At 40.5% G+C, this 22691-nt stretch overlaps 1 protein-coding gene across 1 annotated transcript in view; it reads left to right on the forward strand.

Annotated features, from left to right (window-relative positions):
• Nucleotides 1–22691, forward strand: part of LOC149579983 (FAD/NAD(P)-binding oxidoreductase family protein) — a 107011-nt gene that overhangs the window by 43049 nt on the left and 41271 nt on the right. Inside the window, exons 2-4 of the mRNA XM_089788252.1 lie at nt 4916–5015; nt 5455–5598; nt 5833–5891. Of these exons, the coding sequence (XP_089644378.1) occupies nt 4916–5015; nt 5455–5598; nt 5833–5891 (303 nt within the window). The remainder of the gene's footprint in view (nt 1–4915; nt 5016–5454; nt 5599–5832; nt 5892–22691) is intronic.

Genomic DNA, 22691 nt, shown 5'->3' on the forward strand with positions numbered 1-22691 from the left:
TATATCCCATATGACAAGTTCACATACAGTCGCATGTGCAGAAGCATGGTGTGCTTGAGAAAATTGCCAAGGTACCAAACAAATCGGATAATTATAATGGAGGCGGAAAGACAACTTCTCTCCTATTATAGGATTCAAAAGGATAAGCATAGGTCAGGCATTAGGTTCCCATTCAGCCTTGGTGGCGCAACATGTCCCTCCTTAGTACAAGTAGAATCAGCAGATACAGAATTGGAAAACCATGGGCTAGGATTCTATTACGCAAGGCTGAATTTTGACCCAGCACGAGTGATCAAGAAGGCATACAAGAATCAATAGTACCACATCCCATGCTTGGAAGATTATTGGGCCAATGTAAATGATGGCTTTGAAGTGAGGAGGATGTTTTCAAGACTAACAATGGATGAAATTAGGAAGTATAAGTGGAAGGGAACCCAAGCCCCCCATCAATTGGTGGATGATGGCAAGGTGCTCAGAGAGGAGTTCGACACCACTTCAAACCATGGGTTGGAGCCTATTGATTGGGAAAGCGAAATGGAAGTTAGCCTAGATGCCCTAATGATCTTGGTTTCCCTTAGCGCCTGAGAATGCTTGGATCAAAAGATGCTGGAACTATCAAGGAGGCAAGTGCATTTGACTTGCCATAAATTAAATGAAGTTGAAGAAATTGAAGAGGATTTGCCCGAGCAGCCATAGGCGTCAAATGATCAACAAAGGGAGCCCAACAGGAAGAGGCAGAACATTACAGAGGCTTCACTCAATAGAAATTCAAGGGAGAAGGAATATAAAATCAATAAGTTACCGGTTAGGAGCAAATATCGACAGCTCCCCCATCCAAAGAAAGCACCACTTCAAAGATTGTAAAGGTCACATCACCCAAAAAGAAAGTGGTGCACCAAGAAATCTCTTCAGAATTAGAGGCTAGTACAATTGACAGTTCTTCAGGATATTCACCATTGAGTGTTTCTCAGGTAGGGGTACCCTCTTTACCAAATGGTGACAGTGATGAGATGATAGATATTGAGAGCTCCTCTACACAAGGATATATCCCACCCACAGGCGAAGACCATAATGCAGATGTTGCCGTGCTTCTAGTTTAGAAACAGAAAAGGATGGAGCCTAATCTTGGGCTGGGAGAGTGCATTGCACCTGATTGGTTATGGGTTACATTACAAGGCGAGCATAACATTGTGGAGGCGGGACCAATTGATAAGATTGAAGATCTTGTAGACCAGGAAGAGGAAGAAACTCACTTAGTAGGGAGATTGGCTAAGGTGATTTGGGATGACTCAGGGAATCACGAAGTTCATAGCCCATCTTAGTGAACAAGACAAGATGATTTCCAAATTCTAGACTATTAGGTAGTGGAGCACGAGTTGGGAATCGCCACGAAAGATATAGAGTACGATGAGGCTAAAGGAGGTCTTGATGCCATGAAGAGAAGAGTGGAAAGTGAAACTGCAGAAAAGAACAAGTACAAGAGAGAGTGCCAACGGTTATTAGCATTCTATAGAAACACATGCAGGCCTATTCATTAGGTAGATCACAATGTCCCACTACCACTACCACTTGAAAGAGAGGATATATAAGGAATGGAAAATGTTATGACCTCATTGAAGGAGAGTCAAGCCTGGATGGAAGGAACAATGCAGGAGATATTGACATTCCTCCCCGGATTCTTGGAACAATTCCAAACACTTCTATCCCTCAAAGACAGATCTCGTGCATATGCAGACCTTTGTTAGGAACATTGGCCTATCAAACAAAGAATCGTAGTCGAAGCAGGTTGAAAATGTGATATAGAGACTTGAGCCTAGATGGAAGGAACAATGCAGCAAGTATCAACATTCCTCCCTAGATTCTCAAAACAATTCCAAACACTTGTATCACTCAGAGACAGATCTCATGCATATGCGGACCTTTGGGAGGAATTTCGACCTATCAAAGAAAGAACCATACCCCAACTATGTGCCAATCAGAGTAGGATGAAAACATGATATAGAGTCATGGTACTTTTCTTTAGTTCAGAGACGATCTCTTGGAGGGGATAAAGGATGATGATACCCAACTTTGTCTCTCTTTGCATGATGCGACAGAGGAGATTTTGGGAGCCACAAAGCTTGGCTTCAACTACAATGAGAAGAGGGAAAAGAACATGAACTTGAAAGGTTTGAGGCAAAGGTTGGAGACCTACGTTGGGGAGGAAGGTGGCGTCATCAAGTGAGAGTGTCTGGACGGCCTTTTATCCCTAAGGGATCTCATGACTTCAGTTGGAGATAGTACAACCAGATGGAACAGGACAATTGCCACAACAAGGTCCAAGATGAATATGGCAGATTGGAAGATTCATAACACACCCATGCCTCCAATCAATGAGCTCAACAACATGGTATCTAGATACATTGCACTGGCAAAGAAAGAAAGAGTCAAAGGAAATGTCATTTTGGATGATGATTTGATGCAAGTCCATGTGGCATCTATATTCTCATTGGTTAGTTGTCTAGGTGTCTGATTCTGATTGGCCCCACACTTGTGTCTTTTGATTGGTTGCTACTCCAATGAATTTTCCGATTGGGTTGTTTTGGGATACTCAAATCTCATTGGTTGATGGGGTGGCAACCCTAATTAGGGTTTGTAGGATTTAATCTAGGCCATTGATTTTAGTAATAATCTTGGCTGTCCATTGTACTTGGGCTCCCTTTATAAGGACTACTCATCTCAATTGTAAAGGAGAGATGTTGTAGAATTGTTTCAAGAATAATGCTGAATTCGCTCTACTTGTCATTGTTGTGTTTTGCATGGTGATAGTTGTGATCAAGTTGGTGTTATTGCATGGTTATCTTCATCCTCCTTTAAAGTAGATTTTTCTTTCAAGGTTGAGTTTTGAGATGAAGTAGAGTAGTATTTGCTTCAAGTAATTTAGTTTAATTGAATGAAAGTAGTTTTGGATGCTTCCTTGTATGACTCGAACAAATCTAGGCCACTGGCATTCTTATGGATTGTAAGAGTGCCTTGCGTGGTAAGCTGATGAACATTAGTGCTTAACTTACAATTGGTGTGTGGGACTAAAGAGGAAGTATCAATATGAAAACCATTCAAGCATACCTTAGAAGCTTGCACTAGGGGAGTTGAGTCATAGACTAACCTCCATCTAGTAGAGTCCAAGTTGTCCAGAAGTCCTTACATTCGATATTAGGAATAGAGGTAGTAGTTGGGAGTAAGCTAAGAAGATTAGTGTTGAAAGTAAAGATATGATGTTTTCATTGCCCATCGTGGGACTACATTTTTTAGAAGTGCATTGTCAAGACTTGAGAAACAATGTAAGTCACCACGTGTTACCAGAAAATCACATCCTTTCCACTGATCGAGTATCCAATGTAAAAGAACCTTGAAGCCACCTTGTGATTTTACTTTGTAGGCTTAGCACAAGAAGTGGCTTTATATCAAGAGAGATTTGAACATTTGGTGTTTCATTTCAAAAGATTGAGTGTCTGACTCTAAATGTTGTAGTGGAATAAAACTCACATCAACATGTCTCATGGCACAATTCTGAAGAACATTCAATATCAAAGACTACTAATCATATGCATAATGAGATCGTTTTCTTTACTTATAAATTTTTACTTCCTCCATAAAGAATAATTCACGAGGCTTCACCAATAATTCTCATTAATGACTTCTATAATTGCTTTAAGTTGACTTAATAAATAATTCTTAGTTTGGAGGCCAATTTCAATAAAGCATATAATGCTCATTAATAACGTCTTAAATCTTTTGGCCCCATTTACTTTATTGACTTAATAGTAAGCTTGTGATATTGCTATCAGGAATTATTAGTAAGCTTTTATAACAAATTATAAATAACTTTTTATTAATATTTAAATAACATTAGCTCAAACCATTTGACACATTCAATAAGTCAACTAGAAATCAAGATGCCTACTGCATATGCCATTTGTCCAGGTGCCCTACCAAATACAACAACTCTGCGAATATGACTTACTATGAATTGTAAGTCTCTGAATATCTGCTCAAGCCAAAGCTACAAGAGCTCTGCTGTATACATAGTCCATTTTGGTGCCCTAGTATAAAACTATAAATAGAAATTCTTACTTTCCTGAATAAACACTTACTATAAATAGTAAGAGTGTGAAACTGTACCAAACGAAGAGCAATCCCAAACACTCCTGACCTCCAAAATGGAAATAGGCCTCCTGCATCGCCAACTGGGACCCTTTAACCATCAGACTTATCCTATGAGGGCCAATGATAGGCTAAACTAAACATAAACTATGGTGAGCTAAAATGGGCACATTACACAAAACTAGATTCCAGGCCTTTTCCAAGGAACCTGCTAGCTTAGGTCAAATTCTCATAGCTGTCATATGGCCTTTACGTCTTGTTTCTTTTGTTACATTGGTTTCCTGCCTCTGCTTTAAATTTCTTAGATAAATTACAAGCTATTGTTTTATCCTTCATAAAGGGTACATAAGATTATGTAGAAATATCATTTTAACCCCACAAATTTGGCCTTTTGAGAGATTGTGTACATATGGGACCTTTCAATCTTGCCTATCATCTTTGGGTTTTGTTCTAGCTCTATTAGCTGCATACGAGTCATGTAATAATTGGAAGATTTTTTAAGCTAAGATGGCTATATGTTTGACACGATAACATGTTTTATTATTTTCGCGAATCATAAATGGGTGCAAAGATCTTGTTCATCTTCCACCAAGGCAGTGGGAAATATGTCTATACAGGCCCATGTGCACACTTGTATACATATACAAATCATTCTTTAGTTTCTGGATATGAAACAATGCTGCTTTCTGCTTATAGATAAATAAATTATATGCCTGCAATTTTAATTTTAATGGTGGTGGAGGTGTGATACTTATGATGTGATCTGATTTAGGAAGATGCAAGACAGACAGATACAGCTCAAGGTAGAAAAGAGTATGATATTGCTATTGTAGGAGGAGGAATGGTGGGGGCTGCAGTTGGTTGTGGTCTTGGTATGTGTTTAATTGCTTTTATGGTTTAGCTTATGATTCAGGTAGCTGTTTCTAACAGATTTTTTATATGAGATATAGGTTATTATTGACAAAATATTAAAAGGAACAAAAACAAGAAGAATCTCAAACAAAAATAAAGCTGTTCTATATAAATGTTTGTATGAGAGGTCTCATGTGTGCACGCTTTCAAGTCTCTTTGTGTATGTATAGTATGTCTGTTGATTGTAAATTTTACAAAACTGCTCATTTGTCTTTTTGGAATCTTAAGCTTTGCTAGTTGTGCCTTTCTGTACAATGTTATAATTGATGCTTTAGTTTAACATATCTACTCATCTTTTAATGTAGGCTTATTGGTTTAATCAACAATTTAAATGTTCAGTTAGATGTTTGATGCTCTTTGTATTGAAAGTAGATAACCCATTCCTATTCTTTTTGGCAGCAAGCTTGCCCCTGACTAAAGCATTAAAAATAGCAATTATTGATAGCAATCCGACCTTAGGAGTGAAAAGAATCTTCCCCAAAGGTGACATTCCTGATCCCAGGGTCAGTGCAATCACTCCAGCAACAGTTTCCTTTTTCAAAGGTAAAGAGGTCTAGCGCATTACTAAATGACAGATTAGTAGCAGATGTAGAAAGCATTATCGAATACAATTTTCTTTTACCTTCTACAACCATAATCTTTCCTTTTCCTTTTGCAGCAACCTTTTTATCTGGATCATTTGTTTGTTGAAATGAATTATGAGAATAACAAGAAGCAACTGAATCTATGTAGGAGCAATGCATGATAGTCCTTTGACTTTTGATGATCACTATACAGATATTGGAGCATGGGAGTATGTGCAAGAATGCAGACACGCACCATTTGATAAAATGCAGGTGCCAATCTCTTTCCTTGGTGAATCAGTGTATGTTATCTGCAATTTGGAAGCAGATAATGCTGTTTAAGAATTTCAACATTTTGACTGTCTTCTATAGACTTTGTATTCTTTATTGAATGCTAAATTATGTGGTCTGATTCAGGGTAGAGAAATATGTGGCATTCCTATTATGCTCATCTTGCAAGCCAGTCTAGTTAGGGCATTTGACTGTACCTCTAATTCTTTAATTGCACTTAAACATTTCTTTGCTGCCTTTTCATATATGTATTTCATTCTTGTCTAAGAAAATAACTAATAAATACTTAACAAAAAAATTAATCATCTTTTTCAGTATTATTATACTTCTGCTTATCAGCTATTATTGCTAAAAGCACTTTGGGGAAGATTACCAAAATTTGCCATTATACTGTGATCTGAGAAATATGCCATAAGGTTATCTGTTTTCTTCGATAGATGGAAATTCAACTTTCTTGAAATCTCTAAGAGCTAGGGATCCCTTAAATCCTACGGAACTATGTAGTCGGTAAATAATTGTAATGAGCCGACGGGTAGGATAGTATGTATTATTTGTTATGTAGCCGACTTGTGCCCAACGGGTTCCTTCGGGAACCTTCCGAAAGGCCCTTCGGTGAGTATTTATACCCCCTTCGGGAAGCATTGTAATCATCAGATATCAGCGAGCATAATGTACTGTTTGGCATATGCGAATAATAATAAGTTCTGCTATTCATATCTATTGTCTGTGCGTTGATTTCTTTACCCAGTACGGAAAACATTTGGCGCCGTTGCCCGATGGACCTGGTGCACAAACAGACGGACGAAGACTAAATGCCGAATCAGTTGAACAAGAATAAGAATAAGTTGAAAGAAAAGGACGACATAGGCCGCGTAGGAAAATTTAATTTTGGCACAACAGGCTGAACGCAGATGAAGATTTCGGCAAGTTACCGACGGACACAAAAGCACTGAAAAATTGTTGGAAGAGACTCGACAGTGGCTCGATTTGGTGGAAGAAGCAAGGGAGGAGTTTCTGAACCTGCATACATCGATGGAAGAGAATCCAGACGAAAGGGGATTGACTTGCACGGCTCGGAGTGCCGAGGGAGCACGAGCATGGAGTGAACTCTTCGTTCGAGATATACTTCCGGAACAGATAGCTTCGGTTGACAAAAACCCTTCTTCACCAAATAGCGCGACTATCGAAAACAGCACGAGTGTTGAAAACAACGCAGGTGTTAGGAACAATGCGGGTGTCAGGAATAGTGCGGCTGTTGGAAACAACGCGGGTGTCAAAAATAGCGCAGGTGTTGAAAACAGCGTGAGTGTTGGAAATAGCGCGGGTGTGCAAAACAATGCAGGTGTGCAGAACAACGCGGGTGTGCAAAACAACGCAGGTGTGATACAAAACAGCGTGGGAGTGCAAAACAACGCGGGAGTGCAAAACAACGTAGGTACACAACAAAACCCACAACATCTAGTAATGATGGCAGGACCAAAAGAGAAACTGCCAAAGTTCGATGGCGATGGTACCACCGATCCCATTTGACATTGCAAAACATGTGAAACGATTTGGAGGGCAAATGGGATAACTGATGAGGGCAAATGGGATAACTGATGAGGACAACTAGATGAGACAATTTTCGGCCACCCTACGGGGCGTGGCAATTGGCTGGTTTACTAGTACAGATCCGCAGAAGCTGGACAGTTGGAATAACATTAAAAAGGAGTTTTTGGCCGGATTTCAATTGTTGCGTGATGATAATGAAATTGTAGCAGAGATCTTCAATACTAAGCAAGGGAAGAACGAAACTGTTCGTGTCTACGCTCAAAAATTAAAAGATTTGATAAACAAAATGGAAAATAAGCCGGCAGATGGACTTCAGAAAAGGTGGTTCGTGGAAGGTCTACGCCCAAACTTGCGGAAGAAAATGAAAATTTTGCTGCCATCGTCATACACGGAAGCTTATAACAGAGCATTGAACCTCGAAAGTGAGCAACAGACAGAGAAGAAGAAGACTAGCTCATTTGATTCGGATGATGATGAGCCTTTCGGAGAAGATAGCTACGACGATGCAGGCAGTAGCAAGAAGGTTCGCACCCTACAGAAGGACATGATCTGCATGATGAAGGAGTTTAAAAATATGCAGAAGGAGACAAAGAGCAGTGAGCTGTGGTGCACAGAGTGTAAAACCGACGGTCATACTAAAGGATCCTGTCCAAAGAACCAATTCTGCGACATTTGTCAGATCATGGGCCATTCGACAAAGGAATGCCCCTTTAACATGAAAACCAGAGGATCTCCGTAGGTGCTTCTTACATAGGTAGCTTCCACGTTAGGAGGGAACGGAAATGCAAACATTGATGGTGCCACTTTGGGTGAGTACAGGAATAATAGCAGAGGGCAAAACAACAATAGCGGCAACAACAATAATGGCAAAAGGAGTCGAATTTAGTATGATGCGAATGGTCGGCCAATAGTTCAATGCCGCGCATGCACTCTGTGGGGTCACTTTGCCCGAGAATGCACAACGGCAAACACACCGAAGTTGCTATGCTGATGGTGTGGACATGGCGATCATGACGATGCTAAGTGCCCGAAGTCTGGAGTAAACTTGATTACCGACGGGGCGGACGAGGAAGAAGTTTCAGCGATCACTCGGAAGTAGGCGAAGCTATACCTCGATCTGACGGAGGAAAAGAAGAGACTGGAGGAAGCACGGGCAGAGATCCAGAGAGCAACATAGGTAGAAACGACACACCTGAAGGACACGTCTGGTACCTCCGTATGGAACTACGCAGAACAAAACATTGTACGAAAAATATTGCAAGCTGAGGTACCCGTCAGGATAAATGATCTATTGCTCACTATGCCTCAGCTCTGTATGGCACTCACGAATATAGTTCCGATTGCTAAGCAACCAGTAGAGCAAGAAAAGGAGAAACAGGGGGGTGCAAGTGCAGAAGACCCGATGCTGTTAGCTCTTTCAACCGGATGCTATCTAGCGGTTGTCGAAATGGGCATTCTAGGGACTGTACTAAGAGACACGATTGTGGACGGAGGGTCTAGTGTCAATGTACTGCCAGAGGATACCTGGAAAAAGTTGGGACAGCTAACATTGTGGCCACCTACTTTCCAGTTGTTAACAGCCGATCAACATGGAATCAAGCCATTGGGAATACTCACAACGCAACCAGTAACGATTGGAACACAACCATTCCTGTTGGACTTCGTCGTGATCCCACTGAAGCGGAGAGGATATGATGCCATTCTGGGTCGGGGGTGGCTGATACAAGCCAAGGCGAAGCACGATTGGAAGAAAAATACTTTATCACTTGAAAGCAAAGGGCGGAAGTACGTCATCGATCTACACACTCAAATGGTCAGGGAAGAAGCTCTATCGTCAGATTCCGAAAAAGAGGATGAAAGGAGGCAGAATATGGACTCAGATTAGGAGGGAGTCCTGCGGTTGGAAGGAGGATCGATAGACAACGATCTGGATTCGGTGAACGGTCTTTACCATTGGCAGATAGAGGACTACGAACTCTTTTCGAGTTGTAATATGCTAAGGATCGACGAAGGTAAGAAAGGAGGAAATGAATGTCCGAAGGAACACAGAGAAGCCGAAGAAGGAAATGAATGTTCGAAGGAACATAGAGAAGCCGAAGAAGGAAATGAATGTCCGAAGAAACAAAGAGAAGCCGATGGAGGAAATGAATGTCCGAAGGAAAATGGAGAAGCCGAAGGAGGAAATGAATGTTCGAAGCAACACAGAGAAGTCGAAGAAGGAAACGCGGGTAGACTGAAGCTGAAGGAAAGAACATACAGTACGAACCCGAAAGGAGGAAAGATTCCATTGTACGACCGCACAGGAAGAAAGTATTATGTTGAACCACAGATATAGCAGAAAGGTGCCAGCAGTAAGGAAGACACATCATACGGTCCGCACAGGAAACAAAGCAGAAGGGTTTAATAAAAGTTGCAGCAGTACGGAGTGGATGTGTTATTGACAGCCAGAAGGGGCAGCTGATGGAGTCCATGGTACCGAGCTTCGGAAACAAACCGGACGATATGGAAAACCGGATGGAGAGATCGTGTACCTTAAATAAACTTGATGAGCAACAGTTGTAGGAGTGGGCTACGGAGGTGAAACAGAACAGGCGTAGAGGATGTCACGATAAGCGCTTGAAACGGAATAGGTTTTAGACGGGGAAATGGGTGTTAAAGTATGATGGCCAAAATGAGATCAAGCCAGGCAAGTTCAAAGTTAAGTGGGTCGGACCATATCAAATTCGGGAAGTGGGTGATAAGGAAGTAGTAAAACAATGGATGCTAGACGGAAAGGAAGTGTTCGATGTAGTGAATAGGTCAAAGTTGAATGTCTGCCATGAAAGAAGTAATGCACCTCCGTGGACGAACAACTGAGAGAAGAAGATTGTAAGTGCTGTATATATGTAAATATTGTACATAGTTCAAAAAAAAAAAAAAAAAAAAAAAAGAGTGATGAAAGTCCACTGTATGGTTTTCTGAAGGCTGATGCACCGTACTGTAATGTCCCCTTTTTAGCATTCATAGCATGATGTTGTCGTTAGCCTATTTCCCCACGGTCCCGTAGACTAATCAAAACATTAATGAGACTTAGAGGCCATTTGGCCTAGAGAGTTTCAGCTGCAGGTTTTTCTGAGGGGTTTTGAGGCAACTTTGGGCATACTTACTATTTATAGTAAGTCATCTTGAGCATGGGCGGACATCTAGTGGCAACGATATGTCGATGGTAATTGTTTAAAATCGACAAGAAGACTTGTTTATCACTAATAAGATTTGTTATGCATTGATAAAGCTATTTTATAAAGTTAAATTTAAATATTTAACTTTATTAATGCATAGACTATAGTTTGTGAAAAATATTTAAATTAAAAGAGTCCCCTTTATTTTATAACACATTGGAGACATAAGTTGCATAAAGGGAGTTATGTTTTATCCCACATTGAGAAAACGAAGGATGGAGCCCTTGTGAGAACACTATAAAAGAAATGGAAGAGCTTCTTTTAAGTAGGCTTGGAAATATCAAAAAAATTGGAAAATTTTCTGGAGATTATGTCTCATAGTTTGAAGGACGAAATCCCTTCAAGCTGGAAATCTTGACGCCATTGAAAGATATGGTCTTGAGATTCAACAGGGTAGCAGTCCGAAAAAGCGGAACCGAAAAAGCAGTCTGAAAAAGCGGAACCGAAAAAGCAGGCCGAAAAAGCAGTCCGAAAAAGCAGTCCGAAAAAGCAGTTCAAAAAGCGGATCCGAAAAAGCAGTTTGAAAAAGCAAATGGGAAAAAGTAAAGCAGAACGGGCAGCATTGAAGAAAATTATTACAGCCATCTACAACCAAGTTCTTTTAGTAGTATTTTTTTTTTAGGTGTTATAAGTTTCAGCTGTAAGTGTGCATTATACCAGCATTATCATTTTGTAATCCATGTAAATGCCAAAAGTCTTGGCCATATTTCATGAGCATTGTATTAGAAATTTCATTGCAAATTAAGAAGATAATAGTTGTTGGTGTCATTTAAGCAATTCAATATCATTATTTATCAGCTAGTTAGTTTGCATACCAACTGTTTGTAAAAATGCCAGTTGGCTGTAGGTGTTCATTTCTCATGCTTAGATCATATATATGCACTGAATATTGTCAAAATTAGTAGCACACTCATGTTAGGCCATTGTGTAGTCCATTTGGAGTCTTCTAGCACAAGATTCTCATTGATGCAAATTGAAAAAAGAGTCATTTAAAGCCAGCTGAAATACTATATCAGTCATACGTCCCTTGCATGTGAATTGTTTGATGAAATTCCTTGAGCTTTCATTAACATTTTTGATAGTAGATTTGAGGAGGGCCATTACAGTGGTATCCGAGCTATAAGTCCTGCCATCTTGTGGAGGTCTTATTTGGAATAGCCAGATAAAGAGAAAAAAATGTTTGACAACATGTATATCAGTCATTGTTGGTCGTATCACGACTATAGGATGAGTCCTTGACTGGGATTCGTTCTTTTTACCAGCATTATACTACAAGGTATGTTCATCAGTTTGCATTGGATCCAGGTGTTGAGGACTTGATGGCCGTCAGATTTGGTTTGGGTTCTAGTTCTTGCTCTTTATCATGTGATGACTATTTGCTATCAGCGATGCATGGGAGTTATGGTTATGAGACAGTGGCCGGTGATTTACAGAGTTGTGCTGATTGCAGTGCGTGGATTCTCTGTATTTGGTGCAGTTTCATGCGGGAGTGTTCATCGTTGTTGTAGAATTGTATTGTACATTCCACATAGGCTAGTGGGATGTGTTGATGGTATTTACTATGTTGGCAGTTTGGGTTATCTACTCTACTTGGGTTCTGATATTTCGAGAGCTTGTTTCTCATGGGTTCCTGACTTTGGAGTTTGGGTGAGTTGTATTCGCCAATTTGATTATGGATTCCTCTTGGTTAATTTTCAGAGGTTGTTGCAGGAGCCTATGTTGACTGACAGTAGTATAGTTCATGACTACATTTGGGATCCAGGTGGATTGATTGGGTGGTTGTTCGACCATTGCTTGGGGACAAGCAATTTTGGGAAGGGCGGACTGTAATGTCCCCTTTTTAGCATTCATAGCATGATGTTGTCGTTAGCCTATTTCCCCACGGTCCCGTAGACTAACCAAGACATTAATGGGACTTAGAGGCCATTTGGCCTAGATAGTTTCAGTTGCAAGTCTTTCTGAGGGGTTTTAAGGCAACTTTGGGCATACTTACTATTTATAATAAGTCATCTTGGACATGGTCGGACATCTAGGGGCAGCGGTATGTCGATGGTAATTGTTTAAAATCGACAAGAAGACTTGTTTATCATTGATAAGATTTGTTATGCATTGATAAAGCTATTTTATAAAGTTAAATTTAATATTTAACTTTATTAATGCATAGACTATAGTTTGTGGGAAATATTTAAATTAAAAGAGTCCCCTTTATTTTATAACACATTGGAGACATAAGTTACATAAAGGGAGTTATGTTTTATCCCACATGGAGAAAACGAAGGATTGAGCTCATGTGAATAGGTCAAAGTTGAATGTTTGCCATGAAAGAAGTAACGCACCTCCGTGGACGAACAACTGAGAGAAGAAGATTGTAAGTGTTGTATATATGTAAATATTGTACATAGTTAAAAAAAAAAGAAAAAAAAAACTAGAGTGATGAAAGTCCACCGTACGGTTTTCTGAAGGCTGATGCACCGTACGGCTTCCATCTTGTACAGTCTTTTAAAGTTATTTTTTGAGAGATTGTATGGCTTTTATCGTACAACTTTATTAAGCTTGTGTGCCGTACAGATTTCTTAATGTGCCGTACGGATTTTTCATTATGTCATGGCCAGCGTACGGGTTTTTAAATCATTGAACGGGATTTAAAGCTGCTCACTGTACGAATTTTAAAATGAGGATACTGTACTGATTCTAAATAAAAGCTACCGTACGGATTTTCTAAAGATTGGTTGTACGATTTTTAGGCATTGTACGGGTTTTTGAAGGGGTCACCGTATAGAGTTTGGAGCTCTTGTGTTACTGCAGCCATACGGATTCCCAAGAAAGGAAGTGAAGATTCAATTTGTCAGAACAGGTTGCCATTCGATTTGCACAAGACTAGGTGCAGTACGGATTTGAGGATTCAACCCCAACCTATCATGTACGGACTTTAAAGGCATCAAGCTTGAGGGATGGGATACTTGATACGTCTAGTCTCTCCTGTAGCTTGGTAGCCGTACGAAATGAATGGGTTTGCAGGAAAGAGGAAGTAGAAGAGCTTAAAAAAAGAGAGAAAAAGTCAACAAATCAAGAATGCTCAGAATGAGTATCAGATGGTACCATAGGGAAGGGGAAGCACCGGCAGTTGCCAGAAAGAGTGTGGGATTAGGAGAAATTGCAAAAATAGTCCGTTCCATGCAGTTTTGTGTGGGTTTCAGAGTGCTAATTTGGTCTTCCCCAGGACCCCGCGGGGGTGCTGCCCCTTGACCTCGCCGGAGGCGTTGCCCCCTGGACCTCCAGTCGTTGCGGATATCAGTTGTGGGAAGTGTGACCAGTTGATGAAACCTGGAGTTGCTGTAGGCATAGTGTACCGGAGGTGGCAAGATCTACGGAACAAGCATTTCGAGAGGGGTGTTACACTTGGAGTAGGTATTGGCCGTGAAGCTATCTTGGTGGATGCAGAGAGAGCTCGGGAGGAGTTGATCATCCAATTGAAGGCAGTTCAGCAACATTTGGCTTAGTGGACCCAGAGTTGGAAGCAGAGAAAGTGGCACTGGTGGCTATCAAGGTCAGCTTGACTTAGGAGACAGTGGCTACAAATGCCATGTGGGCTGGAGACCAGTTTGGTTAAGGCACGAAACGAATGTGAAAGTGAGCTGACAGAAGCAGATTTATCTTGTTGAAGTTAGTCAGTTAATGTATTTTGTTTTGTAATTGTCGTCCGGAGACGACTTTTTCTTTTGGGGGGGATGATGTAGTCGGTAAATAATTGTAATGAGCTGATGGGTAGGATAGTATGTATTATTTGTTATGTAGCCGACTTGTGCCCGATAGGTTCCTTCAGGAACCTTCCAAAAGGCCCTTCGGTGAGTATATATACCCCCTTCAGGAAGCATTGTAATCATCAGATATCAGCCAGCATAATGTACTGTTTGGCATATGCGAATAATAATAAGAAGTTCTGCTATTCATGTCTATTGTCTGTGCGTTGATTTCTTTACCCAGTATGGTAAACATTTGGCGCCATTGCCCGACGGACCTGGTGCACAGACAGACGAATGAAGACTAAATGCCGAATCAGTTGAACAAGAATAAGAATAAGTTGAAAGAAAAAGACGACATATGCCGCGCAGGAAAATTTAATTTTGGCACAACAGGCTGAACGCAGACGAAGATTTCGGCAAGTTACCGATAGACACAAAAGCACTGGAAAATTGCTGGAAGAGACTCGACAGCGGCTCGATTTGGTGGAAGAAGCAAGGGAGGAGTTTCTGAACCTACATACACCGAGGGAAGAGAATCTAGACGGAAGGGGATCGACTCGTACGGCTCGGAGTACCGAGGGAGCACGAGCATGGAGTGAACTCTTCGTTCGAGATATACTTCCGGAACTGATAGCTTCGATTGACAAAAACCCTTCTTCACCAAATAGCGCGACTATCGAAAACAACACGTGTTGAAAACAACGCGGGTGTTGAAAACAGTGTGGGTGTCAGGAACAGCGCGGGTGTCAGGAACAGTGCGCGTGTTGGAAACAGTGCGGGTGTTGAAAACAACGCTGGTGTTGGAAACAACGCGGGTGTGCAAAACAACGCAGGTGTGCGAAACAGTGCGGGTGTGCAAAATAGCGCAGGTGTGCAGAACATTGCAGGTGTGATACAAAACAGCGCGGGTATTCAGAACAACGCGAGAATGCAAAACAACGGGGGAGTGCAAAACAATGCAGGTACACAACAAAACCCACAACATCTAGTAATGATGGCAGGACCAAAAGAGAAACTGCCGAAGTTCGATGGCGATGGTACCACTGATGCCATTTGACATTGCAAAACATGTGAGACGATCTGGAGGGCAAATGGGATAACTGATGAAGACGATTGGATGAGAATTTCCGGCCACCCTACGGGGCGTGGCAATTGACTGGTTTACTAGTACAGATCCGCAGAAGCTGGACAGTTGGAATAACATTAGAAAGGAGTTTCTGGCCGAATTTCAACTGTTGCGTGATGATAATGAAATTGTAGCAGAGATCTTCAATACTAAGCAAGGGAAGAACGAAACTGTCCTTGTCTACGCCAGGAAATTAAAAGATTTGATATATAAAATGGAAAATAAGCTGGCGGATGGACTTCAGAAAAGGTGGTTCGTGGAAGGTCTACGCCCAAACTTGCAGAAGAAAATGAAAATTGTGCTACAGTTGTCATACACGGAAGCTTATAACAGAGCATTGAACCTCGAAAGTGAGAAAAAGACAAAGAAGAAGAAGACTAGCTCATCTGATTCGGATGATGATGAGCCTTCCGGAGAAGATAGCAACGACGATGAAGGCAGTAGCAAGAAGGTTCGTGCCCTACAGAAGGACATGATCCGCATGATGAAGGAGTTTAAAAATATGCAGAAGGAGACAAAGAGCAGTGAGTTGCGGTGCACAGAGTGTAAAACCGATGGTCATACTAAAGGATTCTGTCCAAAGAACCAATTCTGCGACATTTGTTAGATCATGGGCCATTCGACAAAGGAATGCCCCTTTAACATGAAAACTAGAGGATCTCCACAGGTGCTTCTTACACAGGTAGCTTCCACGTCAGGAGGGAACAAAAATGCAAACATTGATGGTGCTACTTCGGGTGAGTACAGGAATAATAGCAGAGGGCAAAACAACAATAGCGGCAACAACAATAATGGCGGAAGGAGTCGAATTCAGTATGATGCGAATGGTCGGCCAATAGTTCAATGCCGCGCATGCAATTTGTGGGGTCACTTTGCCCGAGAATGCACAACGGTGAACACACCAAAGTTGCTATGCTGATTGTGTGGACCTGGCGATCATGACGATGCTAAGTGCCCGAAGTCTGGAGTAAACTTGATTACCGTCGAGGCGGATGAGGAAGAAGTTTCGGCGATCACTCGCAAGCAGGCGAAGCTATACCCCGATCCGATGGAGGAAAAGAAGAGACTGGAGGAAGCATGGGTAGAGATCCAGAGAGCAACGCAGGTAGAAACGACACACCTGAAGGATACGCCTGGTACTTCTGTACGAAACTACGCACAACAGAACATTGTACGACAAATATTGCAAGTTGAGGTACCCGTCAAGATAAATGATCTATTGCTCACTATGCCTCAGCTCTGTACGACACTCACGAATATAGTTCCGATTGCTAAGCAACCAGTAGAGCAAGAAAAGGAGAAACAAGGTGGCGCAAGTGCAGAAGACTCGATGCTGTTAGCTCTTTCAACCGGATGCTATCCGGCGATTGTCGAAATGGGCATTCTAGGGACTGTACTAAGAGACACGATCGTGGACGGAGGGTCTGGTGTCAATGTGCTGCCAGAGGATACCTGGAAAAAGTTGGGACAGTCGACATTGTGGCCACCTACTTTCCAGTTGTTAACAACCGATCAATATGGAATCAAGCCATTGGGAATACTCACAGCGCAACCAATAACGATTGGAACACAACCATTCCTGTTGGACTTCGTCGTGATCCCACTGAAGCGGAGAGGATATGATGCCATTCTGGGCCGGGGGTGGTTGATACAAGCCAAGGCGAAGCACGATTGGAAGAAAAATACTTTATAACTTGAAAGCAAAGGGCGGAAGTACGTCATCGATCTACACAATCAAATGGTCGGGGAAGAAGCTCTATCGTCAGATTCTGAAGAAGAAGAGGATGAAAGGAGGCAGAATATGGACCTAGATCAGGAGGGAGTCCTGTGTTTGAAATAGGATCAATAGACGACGATCTGGATTCGGTGAACGGTCTTTTCTGAAGATTGGTTGTACGATTTTTAGGCATTGTACGGGTTTTTGAAGGGGTCACCATATAGAGTTTGGAGCTCTCGTGTTATTGCAGCTGTACGGATTCCCAAGTAAGGAAGTGAAGATTCAATTTGTCAGAACAGGTTGCCATATGATTTGAACAAGACTAGGTGCAGTACGGATTTGAGGATTCAACCCCAACCTATCATGTATGGACTTTAAAGGCGTCAAGCTTGAGGGATGGGATACTTGATATGTCCAGCCTCTCCTGTAGCCTGGTAGCCATACAGAATGAATGGGTTTGCAGGAAAGAGGAAGTAGAAGAGCTGAAAAAAAAAGAAAAAAGGTCAACAAATCAAGAATGCTCAGAATGAGTATCAGATGATACCATAGGGAAGGGGAAGCACCGACGGTTGCCAGAAAGAGTGTGGGATTAGGAGAAAATGCAGAAATAGTCTGTTCCATGCAGTTTTGTGTGGGTTTCAGAGTGCTAATTTGGTCTTCCCCAGGGCCCCGTGGGGGTGCTGCCCCTTGACCTCGCCGGAGGCGTTGCCCCCTGGACCCCCTGTAATGTCCCCTCTTTAGTTCGACATGACATTGATCATGGATTTTGCCTATTCCAGACTCTCGTAGGCAAATGGTGTGGAGAGAGAGTCAATTCTGCGGATCAGATGGTCATATCTTGCTCTTGAAGAGGTGTTAAGAGGTTATATTTTATTATTATGTGTTATTGGGGCCTACATGTTATAATTTTAAGTTGAGTTGCACTTTTTATTTTATAAAATTACTTTATTAGAAAAAGTGCATTATAATGAGATTTTATAAAGGATGTTTCTAGAAGTTCTAGAAAAAGTGCATTATAATGAGATTTTATAAAGGATGTTTCTAGAAGTTCTAGCAACTTCTTAGAAAAGTGAATAAATAGAGGGCTGGGCCTCTCATTTTGGACATGCTTGGATTTGAGATTTCTTCTACTTCTTCCATTGTGGAGCAAATTTGTAGTCTCTTGGGTCTGCAAATTATTTGATCTTTGGGAACGAATCACTCCCTTGGATTGGCAACTTTGAGGGTGTGAAATATCACCTGAATTGTTGCATTTGAGGAGTTGGTAATTCAGCCATCTCATTTGGACTTCATTGAGATTCAGTTATAAGGGTTTACTTTGGTTGGAATAAGGGTTTCAGTTGTGCCCTAGCATTTGTGGATTGATTAACAAGGTTTGTAGACACAGTTGTGCATTATTTTCAGACTGCCAGTCCAGGGTTTGGACCCACGTTTTTGCTCATAACTCCTAATTGGCTTGACGGATGAATTTCATATTTTAGGGGGTTATTCAGCAACCCTAGGCGCCTAGATTTATTGCTTTTGGAGTGACAAAAAATGCTGCAATATTTTTATCTAGTAGCCGTACCAGGCCGTACTTGTACGGCCCTGTCAGTTAGGCAGCAGCAGCAATTTTGTGAGTTGGTTTGGGGCAGATTGTGAGGTCTTTGTGTGGCATTAATTCAGCATTCATATCCAGCAAAATTGGAGCTATTCCAGGTGCACAAACTGAAGTTTTGATTGCCAAAATATTGCATGTTCTGGATTAGAACAGTCAGCACTGTCACTGCATAAATAGTTATTTCCAGTCATTAATAACTGTTGTAAAAGTTTCATCATTTGCACTCCAAATCTGAACTGGGTTATTGTTCATGTCATAACATTGCATTGTCAAGAGCTTGATGTGTTAGAAGTGCATAGCTGTGACAGTCTCTCATTGTAATCAGTTCTATTTGCTGTCATAAAATCAGAATTGCATTGGACTTCATATTTGAGTTTCATATTGTCATCTATCTCTTAGATTGGTAGTGTTATAATCTGGAATTGTTGTTCATACATTATTGGCATCATATATTGAGGTTTTGTTGTACAACAATTAGTAATATTGCAGCCTTATTCGGTTACATGCCAACTGTTTGACAAAATTCCTAAGTCCAGTTTGAGGGTTTCAGTGGCCTTTATAGTAAGGGTCATTACACCCCCAGTCGTTGCGGATATCAGTTGTGGGAAGTGTGACCAGTTGATGAAACCTGGAGTTGCTGTAGGCATAGTGTGCCAGAGGTGGCAAGATCTACGGAACAAGCATTTCGAGAGGGGTGTTACACTTGGAGTAGGTATTGGCCGTGAAGCTGTCTTGGTGGATGCAGAGAGAGCTCGGGAGGAGTTGATCATCCAACTGAAGGCAGTTCAGCAGCATTTGGCTTAGTGGACCCAGAGTTGGAAGCAGAGAAAGTGGCACTGGTGGCTATCAAGGTCAGCTTGACTTAGGAGACAGTGGCTACAGATGCCATGTGGGCTGGAGACCAATTTGATTCAGGCACGGAACGAATGTGAAAGTGAGGTGACAGAAGCAGATTTATCTTGTTGAAGTTAGTCAGTTAATGTATTTTGTTTTGTAATTGTCGTCCGGAGACGACTTTTTCTTTTTGGGGTGATGATGTAGTCGGTAAATAATTGTAATGAGCCGACGGGTAGGATAGTATATATTATTTTTTATGTAGCCGACTTGTGCTCGATGGGTTCCTTCGGGAACCTTCCAAAAGGCCCTTCGGTGAGTATTTATACCCCCTTTGGGAAGCATTGTAATCATTAGATATCAGCGAGCATAATGTATTGTTTGGCATATGCGAATAATAATAAGAAGTTTTGCTATTCATATCTATTGTCTGTGCGTTGATTTCTTTACCCAGTATGGTAAACAAACTATTCTTTCATGAGCTTACTATGTTTTGTTACTTTGTAGTTCAAAGTTTAGTTCTTGGCAGTTTTTTCTCTATGCAAGAGTTTATTGATACACATGATTTAGTTTAATGTAGTTTATTGCATTATTTGTAATATGCAACTCATTGTAAATTCCTTTGTATCTATGTAAGGCCATGTGATGTAAGGCCATGTGCTTGGCAGGACTATATATAACACTAAACACTGCAGGTTGTCTTTCTTATTAAATTGTAAATCCATTTTCACCTTTACTCATTGAGAATGCTCAAGTATAACGTACAACAACAACCAAAACCATATATCTTATTTTCAGATCATTAATAGTACCCATCGTTTTTATCCAACCCATCTACCAAAAGGGTTTATGGTGAGCACCTACTATAGGTGAGTTTTGAACAGTGAAGCTCACCTCACTCGCCATGTACATGATTGCATTCCATGTTTTCAGAATAGGCTTCTAAAACACAGTTTTTGTCTCCATTCTAAAAGTCAAATTCATTTTGAGTCCTTTCAGCAGTTTCATTTTGTACTGAGTTGTTATTCAAAGAGTCTTTTATTGTTCTCTACATTTTAAAATCTGTATTTTACATTTACTCCAATCACATTGTTGATTGACAATAGTGGATAATACTTTCTATCAGAAGAAATTTAAGGGATTATGTAAATCCATTTCTATGTATACTTAACATGCCCGACCAATGTGGCTGGAAGGTTGCCTATTGGCATAACCATTGCATCTGTACAATGTGCAATTGCTTGTGTTTATAATGCAGGTTCTACCATATGGATCTTTAAGTTTGGTATTTGTCAAGTGAGAGAACGCTGGCACAGAGAAAATATATTTGACTAAGTTACCGATTCTGGTTCTGATGCTGATGCGGGTGCAGGGTGCTGATGCGCAGATGTGTGAAATTATTTTCTTTGGGATTTCGGGTGCGATATATATATATATATATATATATATATATATATATATATATATATATATATATATATATATATATATATATATATATATATATATATATATATATATATATATATATATATATATATATACTATTATTTATGTACGCAAATAAATGCAAAGAAATATACAACAATAAACCATTCCATAGCATAATACTTCTTCATTGATAGTTCAAATTGAAATAACTAATAAGTAAATTGCTCAAGTTTAAGTTTCCAATGCAATTTGAATTAAAAAAATTAAAACATATTTCATGATTCAATGTTGATCAATCAAGAGTCAAGGTTCAAGATTCACAAATCAATCAGTCAATCAGAATCGTAAGGATTCTCAAAAAAATTCACATTCTCATCATCTCCTTCTGCTGCAAGACTTGCAAGTTCATTTGAGCCAAATGTGGTTCCACTTGTGCTACATGCACGTGCCATGATCCATGTTATCCTGAAATGTTGCATCCAAGTTTGCATATTCAGGGGTGACATCCCAAAGCTTGGTTGACCTTTCCTTGTATCCATCCTTCTTACGTGAGAACAATGCAAAGCACTAGGGAAAATGGGTTTGTAAATTTGGGCCCCTCATATCCAACATTTATTCATCTCCAAAAATTGGTTTTCCTATTCCATTGCCCTAGTATCGTCATCATCGAAATACATAGAGAAAACTAAGCGCATGCAAAAGTTGGCTATAGATGAAAGCTCTGTAACAAATTATGCAGAGTTTCTTCCTGATGATTGAAGCTTGCCGCTATTTGCAAAATGGAACAAAAAATATGACAATGAGACATTGCTTGTGTAGAGTTTCAGTCCTTTTCTCTCACTTTACAAGTCCTTTTCTGTTCAGGCACATGAATTGAAATAAGGGGAGATGCCTCTCCTCCCACTCCTTATGGCTGGTCTCCCTACACTTCTATACAATGTCCCCTGCATGCTAGTAGTTATGACAGTTACTGTCCAAGCTGGAATGCTCATGAGAGACGTGATTGAAGCAAGGTTGATAAAATGAAGTATAGGATCACAGGTGTGAAAGTGATGGTTTACAGTTCAACCGGAAGCTGGCAAACAAATGACAGTGATTGGAGAAAAGCGAATATCAGACAAGAAAAACTGGTACAACAAATGAAGGGACCACATTCCCCCAATCGTCTTGCATTGATGTAGGTGTTGTGTGAGACATAGATGCACTTGGATAGGTCGTTCATTTCATATATGAAACACCTTTGGTATAAATATAACTTGTGAATCAATTTTTAATTTAGAGATACATTACAGCATAATTTGTTGTCCCTCAATACTTCCAACATTGTGATTATTCCTTTCCAATCTCTTCTTGGACATTAATAAATTTTTCTTATCTTTCCTTATCTCTTCCTTGAAGAGTAATAATTATAATTTTTTATTGTCTGATTCCTCTTTCTTATATTCTTTGTTAAGATTGTAGCTTCAGTCAGATTGAATTGACCTGAAGATAATTCTTTTATGGTTATTGGGAAATAAATAGTTAGAGAAATATATATATATATATATATATATATATATATA

This window comes from Cupressus sempervirens, chromosome 1 (assembly GCF_028749045.1).
Source record: "Cupressus sempervirens isolate cs-2001-9-10 chromosome 1, ASM2874904v1, whole genome shotgun sequence".
NCBI lineage: Eukaryota > Viridiplantae > Streptophyta > Pinopsida > Cupressales > Cupressaceae > Cupressus > Cupressus sempervirens.